Raw genomic sequence first — 14958 nt, forward strand, 5'->3', positions numbered from 1 at the left:
TACGTAAATCATGTATATATATGTCTAACAATGTTATGGGGAGACACGTTGCAATATGTATATATCAAATATTTATTTATAATACGATTAAAATTAATAATAGCAATATAAGACAAACTACCCATCTATCGGGTTTGCAACTATCCAGGTGAAATCGGTTGCAGATATACGAAGTATATGCTGCTCGTCAGGCTCTATGTGCATTGACCAAAATAAACAATTAACTGTTAAACATGTTAAACTTTAAAAATAAATGATATTTAGAACTGTTTAAGTTATATTGTTACTTGTGTTGTTGAAATAATCCACACTAGATACAGTGTTCACACTAGAAGCATGATGATCACACCATACGTACTGTAATCACACTAGATATACTGTGTTCACACTAGAAACATGACGATCACACAAGAAATACTGTATTCACACTAGATATATTGAATGTGTTCACACTAGAAAAATGATGATCAAACGATACAAACTGTAATCCCACTAGATATATCGTGTTCACACTAGAACCTTAATGGTCGATACATACTATAATCACATTAGATACAGTCTGTTCACACTAGAAACATAATGATCACACCATACATACTGTAATCACACTAGATATACTGTGTTCACACTAGAAACATGATGATCACACCATACATACTGTAATCACACTAGATAAATTGTGTTCACACTAGAATCTTAATGGTCACACGATACATACTGTAATCACACTAGATATATTGTGTTCACACCAGAAATTTAATGATCACACCATACATACTGTAATCACACTAGATATACTGTGGTCACACTAGTAGCATGATGATCACACGATACATACTGTAATCACACTAGATATACTGTGGTCACACTAGTAGCATGATGATCACACGATACATACTGTAATCACACTAGATAAATTGTGTTCACACTAGAATCTTAATGGTCACACGATACATACTGTAATCACACTAGATATATTCTGTTCACACCAGAAACATAATGATCACACCATACATACTGTAATCACACTAGATATACTGTGTTCACACTAGAAACATGATGATCACACCATACATACTGTAATCACACTAGATAAATTGTGTTCACACTAGAATCTTAATGGTCACGCGATACATACTGTAATCACACTAGATATATTGTGTTCACACTAAAACCTTAATGATCACACCATACATACTGGAATCACACTAGATACAGTGTGTTCACACTAGAAACATAATGATCACAACATACGTACTGTAATCACACTAGATATACTGTGTTCACACTAGAAACATGATGATCACACAATACATACTGTAATCACACTAGATACAGTGTGTTCACACTAGAAACATAATGATCACACCATACATACTGTAATCACACTAGATATACTGTGTTCACACGTGAAACATGATGATCACACCATACATACTGTAATCACACTAGATATATTGTGTTCACACTAGAACCTTAATGGTCACACGATACATACTGTAATCACACTAGATACAGTGTGTTCACACTAGAAACATAATTATCACACCATACATACTGTAATCACACTAGATATACTGTGTTCACACTAGAAACATGATGATCACACGGTAAATACTGTTATAACACTAGATATATTATGTTCACACTAGAAACTGTATGATTACACGATACATACTGTTATCACACAAGAAATATTGTGTTCACACTTGAAAGTTTATAATCACACGATACATACTGTAATCACACTAGATATATTGTGTTCACACTAGAAACTTTATAATCACACGATACATACTGTAATCACACTAGATATATTGTGTTCACATTAGAAAGTTTATGATCACACGATACATACTGTAATCACACTAGATATATTGTGATCACACTAGAAACATGATGATCACATGATGCACACTATGTTATTACACTAGAAACATGATAATCATACTGAACACAATGCACTAGATTGATGATGCAGTGATATTGTTGGCTTTTTTCAAAACTTCCTCTACCCTTTTTTATTGGCGTCATTTTTATCAAGTTGGGAAATTTATTATGATTAACCATGAATTTGACTGGAACTTCAAGAGGTTAACCCTTATTTGAAATTAGACCCCTTATTGTCAGTGATGATAAATAAGGAGACCCACAAATCTGCACACATAGTCATTTTAGGCATGAAAAATGTTTAAATGAGTGTTTTTCAGTTTGTATTACTACTGAGATTGCACTGTTTTGGAAAAAAGTTGCCTTTTTGGGAATAATTTTAAGCCATTTCTTTTTCAAATTGGGATTTTTCTCCAGGGGAAAAAGCCTGTATCATGTGTATTCTCCAGTAATTTAAGGAAACAATATCACTGATCTGTCCCGCTTCAGGTTAAAATATTTGGTCAAGGTAGTTTTTTTTGAAATCGAAGTCCAATCAACTTGAAACTTAGTACACATGTTCCTTATGGTAACATCTTTCAATAACTACTGAGATTGCACTGTTTTGGAAGAAAGTTGCCTTTTTGGGAATAATTTTAAACCATTTCTTTTTCCAATTGGGACTTTTCTCCAGGGGAAAAGCCTGTATTCTCCAGTAATTTAAGGAAACAATATCACTGTGATGAGTACCCTAGAAACATGATAATTACACTAAGCACACGATGATTACTTTAAACACACGATGATTACACTAAATATATGAAGATTTATTATCACTCAATTAATGTTTATTATCAAAGTGTGCATCTCGTGCATTTAAATTTGAGCGTTTATGTTACACTGTACACATTGTGCTTCTTGTGTAACCTTGTTCATTACACATGGTGATTCCACTACACATCTTGTTATAACACATGATATATAAACCTGTTCAAACCTATGGCGTGTGAATGATGCGTGTATCTTTATATCTTCTGCCAATCTAGGCACATCTCCACACAAACATGTCAACACAATATTACAGGCGTGTGTGGGAATATAAAGTTCTTGAGTGTTCATTATTTCGAAGAATGCTTTCACTTTCTGTTGACCCTTTAGATAAAAATATAAATTATAATATAATTTTACGTGTAAACATAGATCTATTACTGTTTTTCATATATTAGTAAAAAAACTAATACAAATCGGTAAAATTCGTCATTTAAGGCCAATATAGCTCATACCATATCCTCTTACATCTATTGAGTGTAATGTGGTAAGTATAAAGTAATAAAGATCCAAATATAAAATAATAGGAAAGCGAGGGTGAAGATTGGTACCTATTCAAACGTTTAAATCCGCTGTATGTGTTTGCACCTGTCCTATATCAGGAATCTAATGTTCAGTGGTTGTCGTTTGTTGGTGTGGTTCATAAGTGTTTCTGTTTTGTCGAATTTTTTTTATATAAAGATCGGACTGTTGGTTTTTCCGTTTGAATGGTTTTTACACTAGTAAGTGTATGGCCCTTTATAGTTTACTGTTCGCTGTGATCCAAGGTTCTGTTTGGAAGACCGTAGTTTGACATCATGATTTTCCTCTTACAAATTATGACTTGGAAGGGGAGTTATCTTCTTATCTATATCCAGTAGAGTGGAAATGAAAAACTAATTGAATAACCTGTCCTAAACCCCAATAATCTGGGTTTTAGCCTGGGATCCGGCCCAATCTAGCTGCGCGTCGTATACTGACATGATTAGCCAGGACCCCAGGCTATCTGGGTTTAACTGAACAAACTCACTCGTTATAAGAACACACCCATAAGTTATTCTAGGCGGACAAGGCAAAACAATGTGGATTGCATATTGATTTTCATTTGTAATTATGCATGATAAGCTATCAAAAATTTCATCTTCACTTTTGAACATAAATACATCCCGATTTTTAGTGCTGCTGAATACTCATTAACATCCGGTCTTGAGCAAGATTATTTTCCGCACTTTTAAATACCCCACCAAACCCACAAACTCCCACCCCACCCCAAGAAATTTAAATTCAAATAATCAACCCATTGTGGTTCATTTTGCTGGGTCCGAGAAATTGTTCTCGTCAAAATATGCATCAAATATTTGCCACTGAATGTAAAGCAAAACAAATTACTAGCTGTATTGAACTTTATTTTCACACTACTTTCAAAGCTATTTAGTATTTGTACAGGTGTTAGGTCAAGAGCCCCCGCCCCCTTTTCCTCCATAATGTACAGGTATTAAGTCAAGAGTCATCCCCCATCCCCCCATAATTTACAGGTATAAGCAAAATAGTCCCTTCCCTTTTCCCCATAATGTACAAGTATAAATTCAAGAGCCCCTCCCCTTTCCCCCATAATGGCAAATACCTACTTGTCCATGGGTTATAATTTCTATAATGCACATATCCGTGTTTCCTCCTTCTATACACCATACATAGTCCTATGACAATTGCAATGAATAAGATTAAAGCCAACACGATTCCAATTGTGGCTCCCATGGACGGACAACAGTAGTTCCTGTCATCTGGTACCTTTGGTCCACAACATCCGGTCAAACAAAATCTGTATTCTGACAGCGGAATGGTTCTAAAGTAATACTGATAATAGCATGACCCTGCTTTCACGTACGCTAGAAATACAAATAAAGAAATAAAATGCGTATGTACGCCAATATAAGGCCTAGATGAATGCGTATATACGCCAATAACATATATATATATATATGTCACTGACTCAGACGTACTTATGAATATAATTATTTTCTGTGACTGTATCTTACATTAATTTGTAGGATCCTTTACTATAGATAATTTAGCTGATCTGTAACAATAACATCTGCATGCCTTATATATCATGTACTGTAGTACGCCGCTAGATTAAAACTGACGTGGAAAGGTAACATATGCCCACCGAAAGCTCTTTTTTGAGAGCCCAGGTGGTCGTGTGGTCTAGCGGGACGGCTGCAGTGCAGGCGATTTGGTGTCACGATATCACAGTAGCATGGGTTCGAATCCCGGCGAGGGAAGAACCTAAAATTTGCGAAAGCAAATTTACAGATCTAACATTGTTGGGTTGATGTTTCAACCCAACAATACATATTTTATTTGCAAAACAAACACCAATTTTGATTATGGCAAATACATAGACAAAACATACATAATGAAAACTCGACAAAATTATAATAGATATGATAAAAACAGTTATTGGTTTCCCAGTTCAAATGAATCTTTAATAAAAGAAACAACTGCCTTTACATCATTTGGTGTTGATGGATTTAGTATAATCACGAGTTTATCAGTAAAATTAAGTGTATAAAATTTACATATTTTTGTATATAATATTTTAGAAAGATTTCTCTTTTATTTTTACTAATTTTACAGTTAAAGAAAAATGGAATTCATCGTCTAAGGTATTACAAATTTACCATTTTCTTTCATTTTGTGGTATTTTTGTATATCGGTAATAACATAAACGCCATTAAGTTTTTTTTTCTCTGATCGTTAATGACGTCTTTACGCTAAATCCATTGGATGTCATATTGGATTTATAATGGTTGATATTCAAGTCTTAAAGAAACATATTTTGTTTAACAGTTGTTACTGGCTTTGAACTAGCTGTCAGTAACTTCGAATACTCTCAGATATGTACCGAGTTGGTGATGTTGCATCTTACATCTCCCTCATGCAAAGCTCTAATTCCTTTCACGAATTTGGCTATACTTTTTGGACATTTTGGATTATAGCTCTTCGTCTTTTATATACGCTTTGGATTTCAATTATTTTGGTCACGAGCATCACTGAAGAGACATGTAATGATGTATCGTCGAAATGCGCATCTGGTGCAGGAAAATTTGTACCATTAATGTTATTACATAGTTTAAGATTTACACTTAAGCGTAGGAACTTTTTTGTTTTAACTACTTTCCAGTATGTTTTCTTTTTTCTTTTCGGGACCCATAAAGTGGTGTTATATCTTACAAATCTATCGAAATAATTTTGGCAAATAACTCCGCTCAAGCCAATGCTAGGGGTCTTATTAGTCGTACAGTTAGGAGGGGGAGGGCAGGGGTACCCTTCTCCCACCCCTCTTCTCCTTTCTCCTACCCCTTTTCTCCTTTTTTTTTTTAATTTACCGGAAAAAAGAGAGATATTTTATTTTTTCATATTTTATTTTTTTCTCCAACTTTTTCTCCTTTCTCCCAGCCTTCCTCTCCTTTCTCCTACCCCTGTCCTCCCCCTCAGTTAGGTGAGAGTTTTTTTGTTGTTTTTTTAAGGTTTTTTTTTGTTGCTCCGTGTTGATGACCTCGATCAGTGTTATTTTGAGATGAAGAACAACAATAAAAGAGATATTCCCTTCGATTTTTGTGTGTGTTTTTTGCTGTGCATGTACTGATTTTGTGTACTGGATAAATGCCAGGATACCCCATATCCCTTGTTTTTATGTGAGGGGTGAGTGTTTACAATAGGCACTGGCCACAGTTACATGAAAAAATGTTATTGTTACATTGGAGACTAATTGCCGGAATGCAAAGTTGGGTAAGGAACCGATTAATTACGAATGTAACAATAATTATTGAGGCTACGGTTACATGGCGTTATTGTTACATGAAAAACAGCAATGTACGATCGGGCTAGTAATATGTACTAATGATAATAAAGTTAAAGGCATTGAATTCATATACAATATATACAATAATAACATACAATTTCTTGATTTTTTTAATTTACAATGACAGTTTCTACATATCCAGTCATTGAAGTTGTTTTTGGAGCATGTTCAAGTCCGACAAATTTTTGATGAAACAACTCCAAGCAATATTCGTATATAGGTAAATTGGTTAAAAAAAAGGGGGGAAAACCTTTGGTTTGGGTGAGCTCCATCTGATTTTGAAACGAAATTACGTCCTCCATGGACGAGATTGAGGATGGATACATCATCGTAACATGTATATAGAAGTTCATAGTATTTAAGTTCACAGTTAGCAAACTTTGATTTTGATGTATATATGAAGTTGTAGGTTTGTGTGTTGATATTGTTTCAGTTTCGTTTCAAACGCATCCCAAGTTTTAATGTTTTCACCCAATACAAAATTGGTAATAGGAATTTCTTCGTCCATTGGTCACGAAAAAGTGTTTAAGTATGAGGACTTAAACTAAAGTGTGTATCCTTTTGTTTGTGCTTTGTTGTTTGGTGTCTACGTTTCACACGTCCACGGACGACAAATGCCAAGTATACTCTTTAACAGGGTATCCCAAAAAAATCTCTGGTAGTGGGATTAAGGGAATCCTGATCACATAAATAAATAAATGGATCCTGGTGTAGTCTGAACGAAGTCTTGCAAGTTAACATAAACACAAAGTCGATTAAAAGTTCAATGCTGTATTATTCAAAATCCAAAGTACATGTAACATTAATACAACATCTTAACTGCAGGCTCAACAATACGGTGGGTGACATAATCCTAAATCTCCTACGTACACTCCTCTCGTACACAAAATCGTCTCTCTCGTATATCGTATCCCGTCCCTACAACTATTTCTCATTAGGAATATTACAATATGGTAAATGACTCTGAAAAAAGAAATATTTCTACAGGAGCTAAATTACAGGAGCCCGGAGCCCGGAGCCCGGAGCTAAGGTCAACTGAAACTGAGGTCAACCAGTCACCTGTATAAACATAGAAGCGGGGCACCAGCTGCTTAACATGATTGATATGACATTTAACAAGTACAATCTAATTGAAGGCGAGAAACATAGATTGCAAGGGATTATTTTATAACTGTTAATGAAAATAAGTAATTAATCTAATTATATCATGATCATAAAACCCAGTGATGCATGTAATAAACGAAAAACGTTACAATTTGTCATGATTATTGTTACATTTCCATGTAACCGTAGCCAGTGCCTTTACAATATGAAACATGTTAAATTCCCCCACACTGTGTGTGTGCCTGTCCGTTGGTTGTTGTGGTTTCATGTCTGCCATATTTGTTTTTTCGAGAGAAAAAAAAATGTTAAAAACTTGGCCACCGGTTAGTTTTCCAATTGAATTGAATGATGTGTTCGAGCTTAAATTTTGCCATTTATAGGCGATGAGCATAGGCGGATCCAGGGGGGCCCGGGGGTTGATTATATAGGGAATCACAGAAGGCATGACTAAACCAGCCCCCCTTAGGTCAGTCAGAGCCCCCCCCCCCCCTTAGGAAAAGTTCTGGATCCGCCACTGATGAGGACTTTCTACTTTGAATTTTCAACTATTCGTTTAGTTTTGTTTCGTTTTGTTCATTCCGTTTTGATTTCGTTTCTAATTTTGCTCACACCAATTAATTCTGTTTTTTAGCGGGGTACTTGTTTCTCAAATGGCAACAGGGACAATCTTTATTAATGTTCTGCGTATTTATTTTTATAAAATTGAGATTGGAAATGGGGAATGTGTCAATGAGACAACAACCCGACCATATAAAAAAACAACAGCAGAAGGTCACAAAAAAGTCTTCAATGTAGCGAGAAATTCCCGCACCCGGAGGCGTCCATCAGCTGACACCTAAACTGACTGTTTGTCTTATGACCTCGTCATTGTGATATAGTTGTAGATATCCTGCTTGCAATAAAGAAAAACTTCAATTGTATATCGTATACATGGTATACTTAAAACCTAGTATGACAAATGTGGAACAAGAATAAAATTGAATATGAACAAGATTTGATCAAATTTGTTACTCACCAATTGTAAGACAAAAGATAAAAACGTTCTCCATCACTTTACCAATGTTAACATATGTCTATCAAAACCGGAAATTATCATAAAAAAAATTCAATGAGAGATATTTTTAACGTACTTGTGAAACTGAAAGTGTCAGATTTTGTGCAAATTTCTTCCTCGTTTAAAATTTGAACACATCAAGGACTTATAAAGTCCCTGAACACATGTTTCTTTCATATTCCTTCTCGTATAAACTATACTTATCGATGTAGACAATAGACAATAGACAATAGACAATATTTATTAACACATTTACATTTACATTATACAGTATTGAGCATGTTGAGACAATAGACTGGCAATAGTTGAATATGATTATATTGATAGGTGACAGTGGTATTCACATGGGGGAGGGGTATGTAGACATAACCCTTTGGTGGACTGAAAGGGACACACAGAAGGGGTACGTTCTAAGTCAGGAGCTTCTAGTCTTTGTCAGTCTTGTACGTTTTTTTTTTTGTTTTTTTTTGTATTTTAATTCATTGATATGTTTCGGAGTTTAGTATCATAATCATGATAATGAAGCGTCCATTTTAACTGAACTATAGTACACAATATAAAAAAGAAGATGTGGTATGACCATGATGACTGCCAATGAGACAACTATCCACAAATCACCAAAATGACGCAGACATTAACAATTAACTATAGGTCACCGTACGGCCTTCAACAATGAGCAAATCCCATACCGCATAGTCAGCTATAGAAGGCCCCGATAAGACAACGGTAAAACAATTCAAACGAGAAAACTAACGGCCTTAGTTATGTAAAAAAAACTAGAGGCTCTAAAGAGCCTGTGTCGCTCACCTTGGCATATGTGAATTAAACAAAGGAAGCAGACGGTTCATGACAAAATTATGTTTAGGTGATTGTGATGTGATTTTACATCATCCTTTACTGAACATTCTTGCTGCTTACAATTATCTCTATCTATAATGAACTTGTCCGTGTAGTTTCAGTGGAAAATGTTAGTAAAAATTTACAAATTTTATGAAAATTGTTAAAAATTGATTATAAAGGACAATAACTTCTTAGGGGGTCAATTGACCATTTTGGTCAGTTTGACTTATTTTTGAGTCCTAAATTGCTGTACATTATTGCTGTTTACAGTTTATCTCTATCTATAACAATATTCCAGATAATAACCCAAAACAGCAAAATTTCCTTAAAATTACCAATTTAGGGGCTGCAACCTAACAACGAATTGTCGATTCATCTAAAAATTTCAGGGCAGATAGATCTTGACCAGATAAACAAGTTAACCCCTTGTCAGATTTGCTCTAAATGCTTTGGTTTTTCAGTTATAAGCCAAAAACTGCATTTTACCCCTATGTTCTATTTTTAGCCGTAGCGGCCATCGTGGTTGATTTGCCCGGTCACAAAACACAATTTTTAAACTAGATAGCCTAATAATAATTCTGGCTATGTTTGGTAAAATTTGGCCCAGTAGTTTCAGAGGGGAAGATTTTTGTAAAAGTTAACTAAGATTTACGAAAAATGGATAAAAATTGACTTTAAAGGGCAATAACTCCTAAAGGGGTCAACTGACCATTTTGGTCCTGTTGTCTTATATGTAAATTTTACTTTGCTGAACATTTTTGCTGTTTACAGTTTATCTCTATCCATAATAATATTCAAGATAATATCCAAAAACAGCAAAATTTCCTTAAAATTACCAATTCAGGTGCAGCAACCCAACAACGGGTTGTCCCATTCATCTTGAAATTTCAGGGCAGATAGATATTGACCAGATAAACAATTTTACCCCATGTCAGATTTGCTCTAAATGCTTTGGTTTTTGAGTAATAACCAAAAACTGCATTTAACCTCCATATTCTATTTTTAGCCGTGGCGGCCATCTTGGTTGGTTGGCGGGTCAAAAAACACAGTTTTCAAATTAGATACATCAATGATGATTGCGGCCAAGTTTGGATTAATTTGGCCCGGTGGTATCAGAGGAAAAGATTTTTGTAAAAGATCATGGAGATTTACGAAAAATGGTTAAAAATTGACTATAAAGAGCAATAACTCCTAAAGGGGTCAACTGACCATTTTGGTCATGCTGACTTATTTGTAAATCTTACTTTGCTGAACATTATTGCTGTTTACAGTTTATCTCCATCTATAATAATATTCAAGATAATAACCAAAAACAGTAAAATTTCCTTAAAATTACCAATTTAGGGGCAGCAACCCAACAATGGGTTGTCTGATTCATCTGAAAATTTCAGGGCAGATAGATCTTCACCTGATAAACAAATTTTCCTCATGTCAGATTTGCTCTAAATGCTTTGGTTTTAGAGTTATAAGCCAAAAACTGCATTTTACCCCTATGTTCTATTTTTAGCTATGGCGGCCATTTTGGTTGGTTAGCCGGGTCAAAAAACAAAAAATTTAAACAAGATACATCAATGATGATTGTGGCCAAGTTTGATTAAATTTGGCCCAGTAGTTTCAGAGGAGAAGATTTTTGTAAAAGTTAACCCCGGATGACGGACGACGGACGACAGACGACGGACGACGGACGACGGACGACGGACGACGGACGACAGACGACGGACGACAGACGACGGACGACAGACGACGGACGCCGGACGCCGGACGACGGACGCTAAGTGATGAGAAAAGCTCACTTGGCCCTTCGGGCCCAGTGAGCTAAAAATGAAAGAAAAACAACTAGATTTGTAATTGCTAGCAATAACGGATGGCACCCTTCCCCCATTGCCAGGTGAGCGGCAGCCATTTTGAAAATTCCAAAGTCAAATAGTGCATCTACAGATGTCTAGTAACATTTTTGCAAAGTTTCATTAAGTTTGAAGCATTTGAAATTTTGGACAATTTGCTGTTTCCATGGTAACGGCGGTCATTTTGAAAATTCCAAACTCAAAAGTCAAGTCTACATAAGCTAGGCAACATTTGTTATAAGTTTCATTAAATTTAAAGCATTTTGAAATTTTTCATATTTTTGCTGTTTCCATGGTAACGGCGGCCATTTTGAATATTCTAAAGTCAAACCCCCGCTGCAATTTTTTCCCTCCATAATCATATACCATTTTTAAAAATGTCTCTAGAATAAATTTAACATTGATGTTCTGGAATGTTCTGTGAAAATTCAAAGTTTTGACCTTTTAGCATTGTTTCCATGGTAACAAGAGATATTTTGGAAATTCCAACGCCAAATTCCACATCTTCCAATGTTGCTCATCCTTACTGTGAAGTTTCCTGAAGTTTGGAACATTTTGAGAATTTTGAAATTTTTGGTGTAGTTTCCATGGCAACATAGTAGTGGCGTGGATAAACATGTTAGCGGGGTTCCCCCCCCCCCCCCCCCCTAACCTGGGACTGTGGTATAACAGTACAACATAAGAACGAACTATGAAATCAGTTGAAAAAGGCTTTTAAAACTTATCAGATAGACAAAAATACAAGTGGACGTGACCGGATACTAACAAACTTTTGTAATGTTGAAAATATGTTTTTCGTTGCTATAGCATAAAATGTATATATGCGTTTTTGCAATAGATTATTCATTCATTTAATACATCCGGACATAAAAAGACACAATGAACAGATCTGAGAGTACTCGCAGTTATCTGACAGCTAGTTCAAAGCCACTAACAACTTATAAAAAAAACTCATGCACCTTAGACTAAACAAGTTGAGGCCACCTCCGGTGCAGGATTTTCTCACTGTTTCAGTTTTATTGGTTTTATCTTTTTATTAAAATCAAATTGTTTGGAACATGAATAAATATAAATGAGAGGATGTGAACATGTATGAGTGCCAATGAGACAACTCTACTCTCCATTAAAGTGACAATGTATAAAAAGTTCACAACTATATTTCATTTTAACACGGAGCCTTAATTGGCTAACACCAAACAGTAATCTATAAAAGGCCACATAAATCATCGGGTCTACCAGTGTTAAACAATTTAACAGAAAAGTAAACCTGAAATACTTATGAACCAATTCAAAGAACGACAGCGGTTTCTACTGAACATCAGGATCCTGTAAACCATGTTTGTGTACATTGCAATGAAATATGTAATATTATATGATTACGATATATAATTTCTATGTTATTGAGATTCCAGTCAAGGAATTTAATTTGACATTGACAACTTCGGGTTTATATTTCTTGAACGAAATACAAATTGAGAACTTGGCAAAATAGAGAAAACTCCACTTGCATCTTCTCTTTAGATGCAAACAAAGAAGCAAACACACAAATAAACAAACAAATAAATAAATAAAGCGCCAAATCTGATAACCATAATAACTGCACGTTCAAGAACACCCCTGGTCCTGGTTTTGCGGAATTTAACGCTACATCTAAGGGGCAAACTAGTATAAAGTGCGCATTGAAGAAAAGACGTGTATAGCCAGTCAAGGTCGTTAAAAACTTCCATTTGTTGACGTGTCGCAGGAATAAGCTACCTTAGTTCGGGAAAAATATCAGTTGATTGATTGATTGTTGGTCAGTTGCTTATAAATGTCCAGTGGCAAATATTTCATGCATATTCAGGACGAGAACAAGTTCACCATAAATACAATAGGAAGGTTGATACGATAGAGGCCATCTGGGGTGATGGTCGGGGAAATTTGGACTGCCACTGGAAAATGAGGGTATCTTGGAAAGGGAAAGAAATTCTGCCTTGCAACAGGCCACCTTAGGACCACTCAAAAGAGATGTTGCAAGGGTTCTTAACGTGCAAAGAGCGTGGCACTCTCTCTACACGAGGCATCGGATTTAACGTCCCCCTTCTGACCGGACGTGACTGCGAACTTGATTCATCCCGCATAGCCACTTCGGCAAGTGTTTTACTGCCGGTCGGGAGAAGACAAAGTGACCATATGTCTATACCCCAGTCACCATTGGGGGCAGGGAAATGATATCAGAACTTATGATTAGATCAAATAAAGTTTCCATAACTTCAAGTATAGGGCCTGTATATTTATTTTAAATCTAAATTATATAAAAAGGGTGGGGTACCCACAGTCGCCTGAAGATTTCATAATTATAGCGAGAAAAAAAAATCGCTATATTTTCGCTATAATTATGAAATCTTCAGGCGACTGTGATAAAGAAGATGTGGTATGAGTGACAAGGAGACAACTAGGCTCCATCCAAGTCACAATTTGTCAAAAGAAGAACCATTATAAATAATATCTTTATTTGCAAAACATACAAAAACCAATTTTGGTTGTGGCAAATACATTGACAAACAAACATAATGAAACATAATGAAAACTCGACAATATTATATAAGAAATATGACAAAAACAGTAACTCTTCTCCTTTCCTCAGTTCTAATGACTCTTTAATAAAAGAAACAACTGCTTTTACATCATTTGGTGTTGATGGATTAAGTATTATCACGAGTTTATCAATAAAATTAAGTGTATTAAAATTTACATATTTTGTATATAATATTTTAGAAAGTTTCTCTTATATTTTTATTTATTTTACAGTTGAAGAAAAAATGAAGTTCATCGTCTAAGATATTACATATTTTACATTTTCTTTCATTTCGTGGTATTTTGGTATATCGTCCAGTTTCTATGAAGAGACAATGATCGCTTATTCTAAATTTGGTTAACATTTTTCTTGTCTCTTTACTTGGGTGTGATAGGTAGTATTGCATTTGGTTATTTATATTAGATTTAAGAAATTTATATAGATATATTTTATTATTTTCATTTGAGTTATTTATTTTATCATCAATAAGAGTTTGATAATAGTTGATATAACTTTTTTTTAATTGGGGTTTTAACATTTTAGTCTGTTTTAAAGTTCTAGTTTCCTCAATAAGTTTAATGTCAATATTTATATCTTGTGACACATTTTTTGCAAAAGTATACCAAGAGTGTGTTCCCTTGGTATCTAAACTTTTAGTTAATTTAAAGGCTTCATTAAGAAGTGGGTTTAGATTTTCATTATTTAATCTAGATAGGTACATCATAGTTTGGGTTTTTATGAAAGTTTCTAATGGCAAAAGTCCTAGTTCATTTCTAACAGCTAGATTTGTTGAGCTTCTTTTTGTCCCCAGTACAGTACAGTCTATATAGGCTATATATTTTTCAATTTCAGTTAAACAAACCAAAAACGTATGCAAATATTTACCAAAATCTGTGAAATATTACCCATTTCATGTACTTTTTTCCCTTATTGATAAAGTAGTTTTTGTACGTTGTAGTGTATTACAGTTTAGAAATGATTTTTGTATTTAGTTAAACTTTTACCTGTTCCCATACTA

General features: G+C 34.7%; 1 protein-coding gene across 1 annotated transcript; it reads right to left on the bottom strand.

Annotated features, from left to right (window-relative positions):
• Positions 1-2074: 2074 nt before the first annotated feature.
• Positions 2075-8696, bottom strand: LOC134719345 (uncharacterized). Its single transcript, XM_063582355.1, has 3 exons — positions 8661-8696; positions 4305-4562; positions 2075-3021 (listed from the first exon to the last, which is right to left on the bottom strand). The coding sequence occupies exons 1-3, from the start codon at positions 8692-8694 to the stop codon at positions 2948-2950; spliced, it is 366 nt and encodes a 121-aa protein (XP_063438425.1). The 5' UTR covers positions 8695-8696; the 3' UTR covers positions 2075-2947.
• Between the last annotated feature and the right edge of the window lie 6262 nt (positions 8697-14958).

Source organism: Mytilus trossulus, chromosome 5 (assembly GCF_036588685.1).
Source record: "Mytilus trossulus isolate FHL-02 chromosome 5, PNRI_Mtr1.1.1.hap1, whole genome shotgun sequence".
NCBI lineage: Eukaryota > Metazoa > Mollusca > Bivalvia > Mytilida > Mytilidae > Mytilus > Mytilus trossulus.

Bases quoted from the DNA above. Each gene is read 5' to 3' on its own strand.
- LOC134719345 (XM_063582355.1), bottom strand. From the start codon at position 8,694: ATGGAGAACGTTTTTATCTTTTGTCTTACAATTG. The intron at 4,563-8,660 runs GTGAGTAACAAA...TTGTATTTCTAG, and splicing joins TATCTTTTGTCTTACAATTG to CGTACGTGAAAGCAGGGTCA. The intron at 3,022-4,304 runs GTAGGTATTTGC...TTTTATCTAAAG, and splicing joins AAATTATAACCCATGGACAA to GGTCAACAGAAAGTGAAAGC.